This window comes from Marmota marmota, unplaced genomic scaffold (genome assembly GCF_001458135.2).
Source record: "Marmota marmota marmota unplaced genomic scaffold, marMar, whole genome shotgun sequence".
NCBI classification, from domain to species: Eukaryota; Metazoa; Chordata; class Mammalia; order Rodentia; family Sciuridae; genus Marmota; species Marmota marmota.
The window spans coordinates 1205111-1217899 of record NW_026000110.1 but is presented as its reverse complement, the minus strand read 5'-3'; the positions used below and the strand labels follow the sequence as shown (position 1 = coordinate 1217899).

General features: G+C 43.7%; 2 protein-coding genes and 1 long non-coding RNA gene across 15 annotated transcripts in view; all 3 read left to right on the top strand.

The window, feature by feature from the left end:
• LOC107160198 (zinc finger protein 709-like) overlaps nucleotides 1-12789 on the top strand; it is an 83257-nt gene that overhangs the window by 40579 nt on the left and 29889 nt on the right. The gene's annotated exons all lie outside the window — the stretch shown is intronic.
• The window catches only part of LOC107160196 (zinc finger protein 239-like), a 70140-nt gene that overhangs the window by 52795 nt on the left and 4556 nt on the right, over nucleotides 1-12789 (top strand). For 9 of the 13 annotated variants that reach the window (XM_048784690.1, XM_048784691.1, XM_048784681.1 and 6 more), the window contains exon 2: nucleotides 12115-12221. The exons of 2 other annotated variants lie outside the window; for them this stretch is intronic. In XM_048784690.1, the coding sequence (XP_048640647.1) occupies nucleotides 12189-12221 (33 nt within the window). In that variant the 5' untranslated portion in view covers nucleotides 12115-12188. Of the gene's footprint in view, nucleotides 1-3263; nucleotides 3624-5841; nucleotides 6480-12114; nucleotides 12222-12789 lie in introns of those variants that run through there. 2 more of the 13 variants (XM_048784683.1, XM_048784687.1) reach the window with 2 other exon arrangements.
• Nucleotides 6452-7304, top strand: LOC125611048. Its single transcript, XR_007341147.1, has 2 exons — nucleotides 6452-6594; nucleotides 6816-7304. It is a non-coding gene; the product is annotated as an uncharacterized LOC125611048 (long non-coding RNA).

Here is a 12789-nt window from a genome sequence, read left to right as displayed (position 1 = left end):
GCAGCACCCAACATACTTACTTTCTGAGGTTCTATGACATCTCTGCTCCCAGGACCCAAGGTCTCCTTAATAAACATAGTCTTGTCTGCCGCAGTGGTGTATGCCTGGAATCCCAGCTGCTTGGGAGGCTGTGGCAGGCAGATTGCAATTTGGAGGCCAGTCTCAGCAACTTAGTGAGGTTCTGAGCAACTCAGCAAAACCTTGTCTCTATGTAAGATATTAAAAAGGCTGGGCATGTTACTCAGTGGTTTAGCACACTGCGTTGAATCTCTAGTACCAAAAAACACAAATAAATAAAATAAATTAAATAAAAATGAAGTGGAAACAACCCATACAATGCACTGGGCTGTTAATCTAGGATGTTTGCAAGTGAGATTTGTGAAATGCATTCTGAATGTACAGTATTTGGGATTTCTGGATGTAACCCCATCTGTAAGTCTGGCACCTATGGAAATGTGAATATTCAAATTTCCAAATTAAAACAAAGACCTTTTCTCCACCTCCAGCACCCTCTTGTGATTCCAACTCTGAGTTGAGGGGGGTGAGCCTCCTGCATGCATTTTCAATCAATACTTTCTCCTCAAGGATTTAGGCAAGCCTGGCAATACAGGAAGCTCTAGTTTTCTTTGGTAAAAATACAGAACTGATTTGCAATAGTGAAAACAGATTATCTTTCGCAGCAGAAGAACCAGGGTCCTGCCGAGAGCACCATCACACAGGTCCCCAGTAAGAAGACACTTGGCCTCGGGTCCCTTTGGCTTAGCATGCAGATACCCCAGGCCCTGAGTGCATCCATGGAGCCTGGAGTCCAGCACCCTAGTGCTTCCAAAAGCGGAGCCTAGTGGAGATGAACACTCACTGATTCTCTGAGGCGGGTTATGCTATCCCAAGTCTCTTGGTGGTGAGAAACTGATGTGACTCCATTTTTTTAAAAATAGCCTCTACCTCAGAGCAGGACCTGTCCAAGGGAGGGGTGACTCTTGATCTTGGAAAATCCACAGAGCATTCCTAGGCACAGAGCGAGCTTTGTGATGAGTTGTTTGTCTATAAATAACAGAGATCTGTAGTGCCAGGTGTCTCTGACTCAGCAACACTACTTTCTGGAAAGACCAAACCGTGTTTGTGGCCTACACCTTGACCCTGAAACCCATAGCAACCCACTAGCAACCACCAATCAGCTAAAGACAGGGAAAATAACTGGATGCCAGGTGACCCCCCTCCCCCAGTAGTCTCAGTGATCCATAACGTAAGGAAACCATGTAGTTTGGCGCTGCACACTCTTGCAACTCCTCTTGGCCCCACCTCTTGAACTCACCAATTCCTCCTGCTCAACTTGTTCCCACCAGGGAATGTGCTAATCAATGTTAAGAGTTGTTGTTTGATTTTTCCCATGGTGTGAAATTCTGTGTGTGTGATGTTGTGACATGTAGAGTATCTCTCCCAAAACCTATAAAATCTCACTGAACAAAAAATCATGACTCACTCCCGGGACCTCTGTCTTGGAAAGGGTTGTGAGTCCAGGCTCGAGCTTGCACTAAAGACTCCTGTGTGATTGCATCAGATTTGGCTCCTGGAGGTCTATGGGGTCCCAGGAATCTGGTATAACAGTGGAATAAAAAATGGACTCCCCCTCACAGTACTCAGGCCCCACCTGGTTAAAAAGCTCCAGAAGCCGCAAACACTGGGCAGCCAGATAGGAGAACCTGTCCCCAAGGGCACCACCCAGGCCAGAGTTTGCAGGTTAATTGGATTTAGCCGGCAGGGCAGAGATGCCAGCAGAAGTGGGGATGGATTGCGGACCCTGGTCCAGGGATAAGATCCTGCAGCAGCGCCAACCTCAGCCTTGGGATCCCCAGAGCAGAGGGTTGCTCGGCAACTCAGGCCCCACTCAGGCCTGGGGAGGGGTCTAGCGACGGCCCCTGGGGATGAAGCGGTGGTGTCCTGAGACCCAGAGTCACCGAAACCCAAACCTGGGTGCCTTCTCTCCCTGGCCTGGAGAGCAGCGCTGGGGTGGGGCGCATACAAAGATGGGGGGCCAAGCAGGAGGAGGGGACCCAGGCCGAGCAGAAGGGGGAACTGGGTGGAGCTGCAGAAACTGCGCCTGCGACGCCACCTTGGGGCCTCGGATACTCGCCTTCCCATGCTGAGACCCTGGGTCAGTTTCTGGGGGTATGTTCTTTCTAGGGCTTGTGGCTTTGCTTGAAAATGTTGGTGCATCTGAAACCTTGACATGGAAACAATACACTGAAGGGGGACTTCCTCCTGAGAGATAAAATGAGGTCAGTCTGTGCAGTAGAGTGTCATGTGTCAATGGGGCAAGTGAGTGTGAGCTCACAGACATGAGACCCACAGATGCCTGAAGCCTAAATCCTACAGATAATACTAAATCTTACATACACTTTTCACTTTATTTACATGCCTATGATTATCCTTCTATAAAATCTCAAAGTCCTGGTCAGCACCTGAAGACAGCATAAAGACAGGGTTTCCTTGTCTTCCTGGTGTAGCTGCACTGGTCAAAGTTTCTTTCCTGGTTTGCATCATGACCTTTGTTTGATACTGGGGCATACACCTGACCAGACCTGTAGGATCCCCAGAGTCAGGTCTCTGCATAAGACTTCCTAACAGTCGAAGTAGAACATCTACACTAAGCACAAGGCACCCATTTTATTTCCATTGCACATTGCTGCCCTAGAGGATTGCCTTCCTTCCTCTCCCACCCTCTCTGCTGGGGATGGAACCCTGAGCATCAGAGCCAACCCCAAATTCTTCCTTTCATTGCTCAGGCTGCCTTCTCAAAGCAACAGAGGCCAGGAGGTGATGAGAATTATTAAAATAGTTTTCAAATTGTTCTCATTTTTAGATATTATGTATGGGTCATACATATGATGTCTTTAAATAGTGTTTCAAAACTGTGGAGACTGTGTCTTTCTAAGTTGCTTGAGGTCGCATCAGCTGAAAAAAACAATATATATGTTATATAGTTCTTTGTTTTTCTTTGAGGTACTGGGGAATAAACCCAGTGGGGCTTGACCTGGACCTCTGAGCTACATCCTCACCCTTTTCATTTTATTTTAAGAGAAGGTCTTACTGACCTTGGGCTCCTCCAGCCTCAGCCTCCCCGAGAAGCTATGGTCTGTTTTTGTGTTGAGGTCAAACCCAGGGCTTCGCCATGCTCGGAAAGCACTCTGTGGCTGAAGCCTAACTCAGCGCCAGGTGTCACCTCTGTACCAGAAGCTAAGCCAAGGCTTCCCACATGGTTTAGTTCTCAGCACAGTGGGGAAGCTCCGCCTGAAAAGGGCTGGGGCCAGGAATCTGTCACTAACCCAATTTCAGCCAGTGATTGGATGATGTTAGCTGTCAGTCACGATGCAGAGGCGGGCCTGGAGGCCATCCATCAAGGACGCTGGGAGGAACTGTCCAATCGGTGCGCAGAGGAAGGGGGAGGGCGGGCTTCCGCAATCTCGCGGGCTTTTCTTCCTCACCGACTGGGCTACTCCTTCTCTGGCGCCTGAGTTCTCTCCTCAGGGACCCCAGGTGACTCTCGCTCCCTGTGAACCCCGCGATCTCGGGTGACTGGAGGTTCCTCAGAGGAACCGGGGTCACCAAGGAAGCCAAAAATGGTGAGTTTGCGACCAGGGCTGAAGGTGCACAGTCAGCACCTTCCTTGGGGCTTGCGCGCTGGTGAGCTGTGGAGCGCGGTAGAGTCCCCGCTGGAGGGTGGCCCTGGGCCCTGGGCCCTGTCCCCTGGTTCCCTGGGTTTGGAAGGGCGGCTCAGGGCCCTGGTGTCCCCTTTGCTCCCTACTGGTGGCCCACACCCACTCTTCCCAACGTGGAGGAAGCAGGGCCACAAATGCACCTTCCTTCTCCCAGGGGAGCTCCTCCGGAGGCTGCTGTAGGTTCCCCAAATTGCAGGTGCCTCCTGCCTTCTAAACCCCACCTTCCCTCCACCTCACAGCACGGCCAGACGTTCGTTCTTCGCACTCATTTCCAATGGACACTATCTGCTAATTGTCACTTTTCATCTAGTGAAATATTTGAAATAATCTTCCTCCCTCCCTCCCCAGCCATAACTTGTGATCCTCCTACTTCAGCCTCCCCTGTATCTGGGATTACAGGGCTGTGCCACTGTCCCTGGCAAGAAGAACACTTTTGAAAGCATTTGTTTTCTATTTGTGAATATTATACTTGAGGGGAAAGAATAATCACTTAACACTTCCTTGTGTTTGGTCAAAATAACTGCTTTAAAGGGAATAAGGAGGTTGTTTATAGATCCCAGGGATATGGAATCCTGGGCTACATCAATAGAGTATAACTGCTCCCTTTTCTGATAGTCCATGATGTAGAGTCACACCAGTCGTGTAGTCACATAAGCACACAGGGTAATAATGATGTAGGGACAAAGGAGGCAAGGCACTGAAGATAGCCAGAAACAGTTTTATCTGGCTGCAGCCAGTCTCAGAGGGCACAGCTTTTGCTGTAATCAATCAATCAATCCCCTGAACCCTGAGTTCAGGTGGTTTTAGGATTTTATACTTATCATGTAAGAGGAGGGGCTCAGAAGTTCACATTGTAATACTGAGACCCTCAACTCTCAGACCACACAGTCTCATTCCAGTTATGCCTTTATTGCTGGCTCTTGGCAGACACTCTGCTCTCAAAAGAATGAGATGATCAGAGTGCTGCCCCTGCCTTCAGTTGGCTCCATATTTAAGCACAAAAACCACAAAAGGGACATGTGGGGTTCAGGCAATGCAAGCAAGGCTGAAAGCTGCAGTCAGTCAGTCTCCAGTTGGCACCATAGATCATTCTGTGTTCTTGGGGGATTTTCATGAATAAAAGAATGCAAACTGCTCCAGTCATGACCTTTTTGTGTGTCATGGCTAAGTTCACAAAATGGAGTCACCATAGTCAAGTTGTCACATCACACACATAAAAGCAGCTTTTATTTCTCTGTTCTGACCAAGTTAACCCTTCAAGGACAGCACCTGAGAAGGGGAGAGCTTCTTCTCCCCTTTTTTTCCTCCTCTACCAGCTGTTTCCATGAAGCCTAGTTGGTAAGTTCTCTGTGAAGCCCAGCTCAAGGCCAGAGGCCTTTTTTGCACATTTCTACAAACTACTATACTGGATACAAGTGTGTAAAAAACTAGTAAGGGAAGTTTGAGTCCCGCATTTGGAGTGCTAATTTCTCTCAGACTAGTGGCCCAGTAAAAAGGGCAACACAAAAATAGGAAGTTTGTCTACACTGAACTTTTTTGTGGACACTCTTTTGTTGAAAGTCCTAAAATTAGCCATGGTGAAGATTTCTGGAGAAACCCACTTAAAATTTTCTGTGAAAAAAGAGGATGCCACTACAATAATGTCTGATTCATTTACTGTCCTTCATCCCCAGCTCTTTTCAATATGATTTTCAGAAAAAATCTGGGTATTTTTCCCAGCCTGGCCTGAAAGTTGTGCTCCTCTTGCCTCAGCTTCCAAAGCTGTTTGGATTAAAGGCATTGACAACCCCAGCTACAGAAAATAGTTCATTTTAACCCAAATATTAATGACTATACTAAGGAACATGGATTCAAGTTACCCTGAATGATGTGTGTGTCCCTCCCTGGAAGAGATTACATGATTACATATTTTCTTTCTTTCTTTCTTTCTTTTTTATTTTCTTCTTTCTTTCTTTCTTTTTTCTTTCTTTCTTTCTTTTGTTCTTTCTTTCTTTTTTTTAATATATCAGGGATTGAATGCAGGGACACTTAAACACTGAGCTACATCCCCAGCCCTTTTTATATTGTATTTTCACATATGATCTCACTAAGTTTGTTATGGTCTCACTAAGTTGCTGAGGCTGCCTTTGAATTTAGCAATCCTCCTACCTTACCTCTCAAGCTGCTGGGATTACAGTTGTGTGCCACTGTGTCTGGCCTACATGAACTTTTATAAAATAAACTGTGTATCACTGCATTAACCAATTGCATTTGTAGGAACATCAGATTGTTGGGGTACAGACAAAAATAAAGAAAATTTCTTCTGTATTTCTGTTATTGCATTCTGAGCTTTGGTAGATTTTGGAGACATCTGGTAAGGTTAGTGATATATTCTGTGAAATTTTGATATTGTGGTCTGTTACAGAAATTAAGATGATTGGCTATTGAAGGGCTTAAGATAGCACAAGATAATTTTTGTTCTCTATACAGAACCCTGACTTTCTACCCTCATGGTGATCTAGTTAGCTAAAGTGAAGTACTCTGAAGGTTCTTTGATTTAGATGCAATGTATAGACAATTTGAGTCCACAGCTGTAAAAATCTTGTGCTTCTCCTTTTATCTTCCTTAGGTGTAGACATCATATCAGATTTCTTGGGCAGAGTTTCCCTTTGGACATTTCACAGGGTGCCAAGTCCTCAGCCACTATCCTCTCCTGGAGCTGCCACAAAGTGCCCACAGCTGCCCTGTGCCCTGCAGGGTGAATAGAACTTCAGGCCCTGGGTCAGCTCCTCCTAGGGGACAGCCTGAGATGTAGGGTGCAGCCTCTCAGGGAAGCTGCTGGAGGCTCTGAGCTGAGGAATCTTCTGGAACAGGCCTCATCTAGACAGCCACTTCTGTGGGACCTTGTTTTCCCCAAGCTCTGTTCCCATTCCTTGGAGACAAGTGGACAGTCAGCCTGTGGATGGTGGTGCTGAGGGGCCAGGTCAGCAGTAACTCCGGCTGTTTTAGTCTCTCACAGTGTGAAGGAGCAAAACCTCTCCCAGAGTATAAGGACTACCCACCCCGGTGCAGAGCTGTGCAAACTGAAAAGCCTCATAGACTGGAGTCATTGTCCAGGTCCCTGGGACAGTGATCCTGGATGCTTTCAGGGAGCAAGACCAGGAGGGAGTATGTCCCTGCTGTCAGGGACCTTCCCTGCGCCTTGTGCCTGACACATGTGTGCTCCCTCAGCACCAAAGCTTTCTGTGCATCACTTTGAAATGATGTGCTCACTTATCTGAGGCCCAGGTTTATTTATTCAGAGCCACATGGGATGGACTATTATTAAAGAGGCAAGAAAGAAGTGGATTTTAAAAAGTCTAGTTACATTTCCATTGTTACAAATCCCAACTTACAGCCAGGTACAGTGGTGCTCACCTGTGATTCTTCCTGCTCCAGGGGCTGAGACAGGAGTGTTGCAAATTTGAGGACAGCCTTAGCAACTTATCCAGGCCTTATGCAACCTGGTGAGACTGCATCTCAAAATAAAATATAAAAATGACTGGATGACTGGGGATGTGGCTTAGTAGTAAAATGTCTCTGGGTTTAATCTTGGGGTACCAAACCCCCCCAAAAAAAAGAAAGAAAAGAAAAAGAAAAGTCCTAATTAACTAATTTACCTTTTTCTACCCCTGAGTGTGTATAGAAATTCTGTAAGATTCAATCTTGTCTTTTCAGTGATTTCAAATTGAACTCCAACCCTAGATTCCAAAATGCCACATAAGATACAGAGAAACTCTGTTTTGCATTATTGCTGCAGAATTTGAGTAGAATTCTATAAAAATGGTGGATAAATTTAAGAATGTGATTTCATGAAAACTAGTATCTGTTCTTCACAATGTGATGAATTTGACAAAGGATGACAGTTTTTCACTGTTGTTGTCTGGACTTGGCTGGTTCATGTTAACTGTGTGGTTTTTTTGGTATCAGGAATAGAGCCCAGAGGTGCTTAACCACCAGCCCCTTTTAGATTCTTTGTTTTGAGACAGAGTCTTACTACATAGCCAGGGGCCTCAGACTCCTGAACCGCTGGGTTACAGGTGTGCACCATCAATCCCGTCTTCATTGTAAATTTTAAGGACAATTTTGGCAATATCTGAAATACCCAATTATGATCATTTAATCACTGAATTTCAGTGAAATAGTAAATGACACCTGTTTTCTGGAAAGGAGCGATATGTCTGTCTAAATAAGGGTGCTGATCCCTTAAAGAGCACTTCCACTATGTCACCTGATTCCTGTTCCCTCCTAAGTGCCTCCTGCTAGGGCCACCCCTTTGGGGCTGGCCTTTTAGCTTATGAAATTTGGGTGCAACATAAATGCTCTCTCTACTCTGTCCTGTACAACATTTTGGCTGGTCTTAGATACAGTCTACTATTTCCAATATTTTGAAAAGTATTTTTTGTTGTTGCTGTAGTTAAACACAATACCTATTTATTTATTTTTATGTGGTGCTGAGGATCAAACCTAGGGCCTCTCATGTGCTAGGCAAGCACTCTACTGCTGAGCCAGAATCCCAACCCTACTATTTCCATTTTTAGATGTAGTTTTTCTTAAGTTTACCCCCAAAATACAGTAAACTTTGCCCTAAATTTCACAGAATTTTCTGAAATTCTCAGTGCTTTTTCAGAGAATGCTGATCATGGGAACATTCAATCCCCTTTGTGAGAAAATGTGTTGTCTTTCCATTTATTTTGTTGCATTTTATGCCTCTAATTGTGTACCTTTTGTATTATAATAATTTTTATTTCTCATTACATGTATTTTTTTTGTGTGTGTGTGTGTGTGTGCGCATGTGTGGACTGCTGGAGATTGATCCAAGGGAGGGCCACATACATGCTTGGCAAGTTTTCTACTACCGAGCTACTCTTCAGTCCAAGAGAATTAGTATTGTAGACTGTTGTTTATTTATTTGCTTACTTATTGAGTGCTGGGGATTGATGCCATGGACTTGCTCATGCTTAGTTATCCTCCAGAAATGAATTTCTATTAGTGAGCAGCGTTCTGGAGGTGGGCAAATGTTTTACTGGGGAGTAAACCTACAGGCACTTGACCACTGAGCACATTCTCAGCCCTTCTTATTATTTATTTATTATTTCTTTTTCTTTTCTTTTTTAATATTTTGTATAGTTGGAGATGGATAGAATACATTTATTTTGTTTGTTTATTTTTCTGTGGTGCTGAGGATCATATCCAGTACCTCAAACATGCTAGCAATTGCTCTGCCACTCAACTACAATCCCAGACCCCCTTTTAATTTTTGATGAAGTCCAGTCTCACTAAATTTCTGAGTATCTTGCTACATTGCTGAGAGTGGCCTCCAACTTGCCATTTCCCTGCCTTGACCTCCCTGGTGGCTGAAATTACAGGTGCACACCACCCCACCAGCAGTTGGAATGACTTTTTAAAAAAATATTTATTTTTTATTTTTAGTTGGACACAATACCTTTATTTTAGTTATTCATTTTTATGTGGTTCTGAGGATTGAACCCAGGGTCTTCACGTGCAAGTCGAGTGCTCTACCGCTGAGCCACAACCCCAGCCCCTGGAATGACTTTTGAAGACTTATCATCCAATTTATTTCCAGATGGAAATAGTATTGAAAATCAGTTTCCTTCCATAGTTTTGAAATTTGTACCTATGACTCTTCCTCTTTGCTTTATTTTTACATTATTATGAAAATGGTATTTAGCATATATTATTATTTTTCATGTATATATTTGTAAAACTTCATGGCTTGGTAGATTATTTACTTCTTTATTAGATAAACTTTGTTTTTATGAGCAATTTTAGGCTTACATAGTTTATTAGTAAGTGTTCTCTAGAGGAACAGTATTAAGAGGAAGTATGATTATCAAAGGGGATTCATTAGATTGGCCTACTTGACCTGAAGCTGGATGTCTACAGTGGCCGTCTGCAGCTGGAGAGCTTTAGAAGTAGTAGCTACAGAATTCAAGAGGCTGAGGCCTCAGAACAAGAGGGATCAATGGTGCTGCCCTACTCCAGACCAGAGATTCTGGAAACTCCCTGGAGAATCACTGGCAGAGTCCACTTTGGGAGAATGAAGAAGGCAGACTCTGATATCCTCAGACCATTTCAGTAGCATTTAAGAACCCATTGAGAATAAAGGAGCTTGCTCTGCTGCTGCTTCCTTCTTCTTCCAACTTTTGTTCCACCCAAGACACCATCCTATTGGATGGTGCTGCCTAGCTTAAGGAGGTTCTCCAGTTTAGTTTGGTTCACTGTTCCACATGCCAATCATTTGTAGACACACCCTCATGGACACACCCCAAAGCTCATTAATCATCAGTATCTTTAATCCAATCAAGCTGACAATTAAATGTGCCATTACTCATAGTCTCCAATACCCCTTCTCTCCAGCCATAATTCTCCACTGTTTTCAACATATTGCATTGTTGTAGGGTGTTTGTTAGTTACTAAACCAGGGTTGAACATTTGATAAAGAAAATGGATGAAGCAACACGTTATGATAAGCCAAAGTTCATCCTTTACCTTAGGGATCCTCCTCTGTGTGATGTGATTGTGTTTGTCACGTAGTTTAAAAGATAATGTCATACAGAAGAGTTTCACTGCTCTGGGAATCCTGTGTTCCCCCTCTTCATCGCTCCTCCTCATTCCTCCATCCCTCTATGCTCCCTAAGTCCCTGGTACCCATCAGTTCTGCTACTGCATCTATAATGTTGTCTCTTAAGGAATGTTCTTGAGTTGGAATCTTACTGCACATGGCCATTTCAGTCTGGCTTCTCTCACTTACCAGTCTGCCTTTAAGGGTGCTGTATCTTTCCAGGCTGCAGAGCTCATTTTCTGGGTGATGTTCTTTGATGTGGATAAACTGCACCTTGTCCATTCAGTATTGCAAGGTGCATCTTCCTTGCATCTAGCTTTGGGGAGTTCTGGATATGGCTGCTGTAGTCACTGCAGTGAGGGTTCCTGTGCCCATAATTTTCACATAATTTGCATAGACACCTGGAGTGTGATGGCTTGATTGTACAGTTTTTTTGCATTTATGATTAAATTTTGCATTTATGATTATGAGCATCATTCATAGTTTTCTTTTCTATTTAATTCTTTTTTTTTTATAATATTTATTTTTTAGCATTTGGCAGACACAACATCTTTGTATGTGGTGCTGAGGATTGAACCCGGGCCCCACGCATGCCAGGCGAGCGCGCTACCACTTGAGCCACATCCCCAGCCCCTAATACTTTTCTTTATCTACTTAATTTGGATAATATAGTAACGTATGCCTCAGAAGGAATTAGGAGGTGTTAACTCAGCTTCTATGTTCTAGAAAAAAATGTAGAAAATTGGTGGCAGTTCTTAAGTGTCTCATGGAAGCCTGTTTGAGATGTCAGAGCCTTGCCTTGCCTTTTTGGATAGTAATTAGTTATTGAGTCTGTTTTTTTGAGCCGCCATGGGCTCATCTGTTTTGTGTAATCTCTCTCAAAGAAATGGTCCAGTTTCTGCAAGTTTCTAATTTGTATCAAGCACGTTTATGATAATCTTGAAGTCCCAATGCATTATTGATGATGACATTTTTAAATGTGTTAGATGGTGATGTTCATGAAAAACTTGATTTTGCAGTCTGCGAATGTCCTGATTGTGGTTTCATCAACACCTTTTCTGTTACCTTCCTGTGGTTAATTTAGGTTTACCTTACTCTTCTTTCTCTGTTTTTTTTTTTGAAGCAGCAGTTTCAATGATTGCTTTTAGCTCCTTTTCTGAAATGTGTGTTGGATGACTTAGATACCAATACAGCACCACCTCTGGTATTCTCTATGAATTTCCTATGATGGACTTTTACATTTTTTTTCCTTCAAAATGGTCACATTTTCTCTTGAGTCACCTCTTTGTCCTGTGTCTGTTTAGAGTCTTGTGTTTCATGTTCCCTTCCCTGGAGGTTTTTCAGCTGCTTCTGATCTGATTCGTGCTTTAGCTCTCATGTTCTTTGAGCATACATGGGATTTCACTGGTGGTGCACTTGTAGGGGTGTGGTTTATGTCCTGTGCAGTGTTGCTGTGACCCTGAGACCTCAATGTGGTTCCCTTTCGGTTAAAGGCCCATGAAGCCCTCCTGCCTGCATCATTGTCCTGACAGAGTTGGGCTGATGTCTCTGAGTGTAATTGTGGATTCTTCCTTGTTTTGGGTGGTTCTCTATGTTTTCAGTCCTTGAGTATGGTTCTGTGTCAGTGGCAGGGACATTTTCTTTTTGCCTGTTTTGTCACTGTGCAGACATCATAGCATGCTTACAGATGTGAATGGTGGCCTGTTTCACACCCAGACTGTGTGGGATAGTTCAGGAATCTGGGCTACAAACTTGTTGCTTTAGCACACTCTGGAAGAGCTTCTGCCTTAGGTTTGTTTGCACCACCATTGCTGCAGGCACGATGAATCTCTTTCACAATAGACAACCATTGCACATGTGGCCCAATGTTGATCAAAATGTCCTTGAGCAGAACATTTGTATGTCTCTCATGACTGTACATTGTGGTAGTGAATCGGCTGCTGTTAAGAAGAGTTTGACAGTCTTTAGACATTCATTGTTCCCATGAGACTTAGAAAAGTAGTGCCTGCTGTTTATTAAGAAGATTGTTTTGAGAGTTATTGTAAGGCTGTTGTTTGGACAAGGTGACCTTTTTGGGTCATTGAGTTATTTCTAAGACATGTGCCATCTTTCACTTCCCCCATTCTGGTTTGACAGTAACCACAGGAAATTATAAAATTATTGTGTTTATTAATAAATAAATTAAGTTAATCAAATAGAGAACTCATGTTTGTTTTGGTCATTTAATAATAAGCTAGTTGACTAAATTTGTTCTTGAGTAAAGCACCTACAAACTTCTAGTTGTTCTCAGTGTAATCACACAGGATGAGCTCTATCTTCAGCTAATGCATTGAGACAACCTGTGTGAAAAGTTGTCTAAATGTTGTCTAGGAAGGAATGTCCTTAGTGACCCCATGCCCAGAGGGTGTGGGTTAGGGCGGGTTCTAGGCATTTCTTTAAGTATGGAACAATAGACTTTCAGAGGAA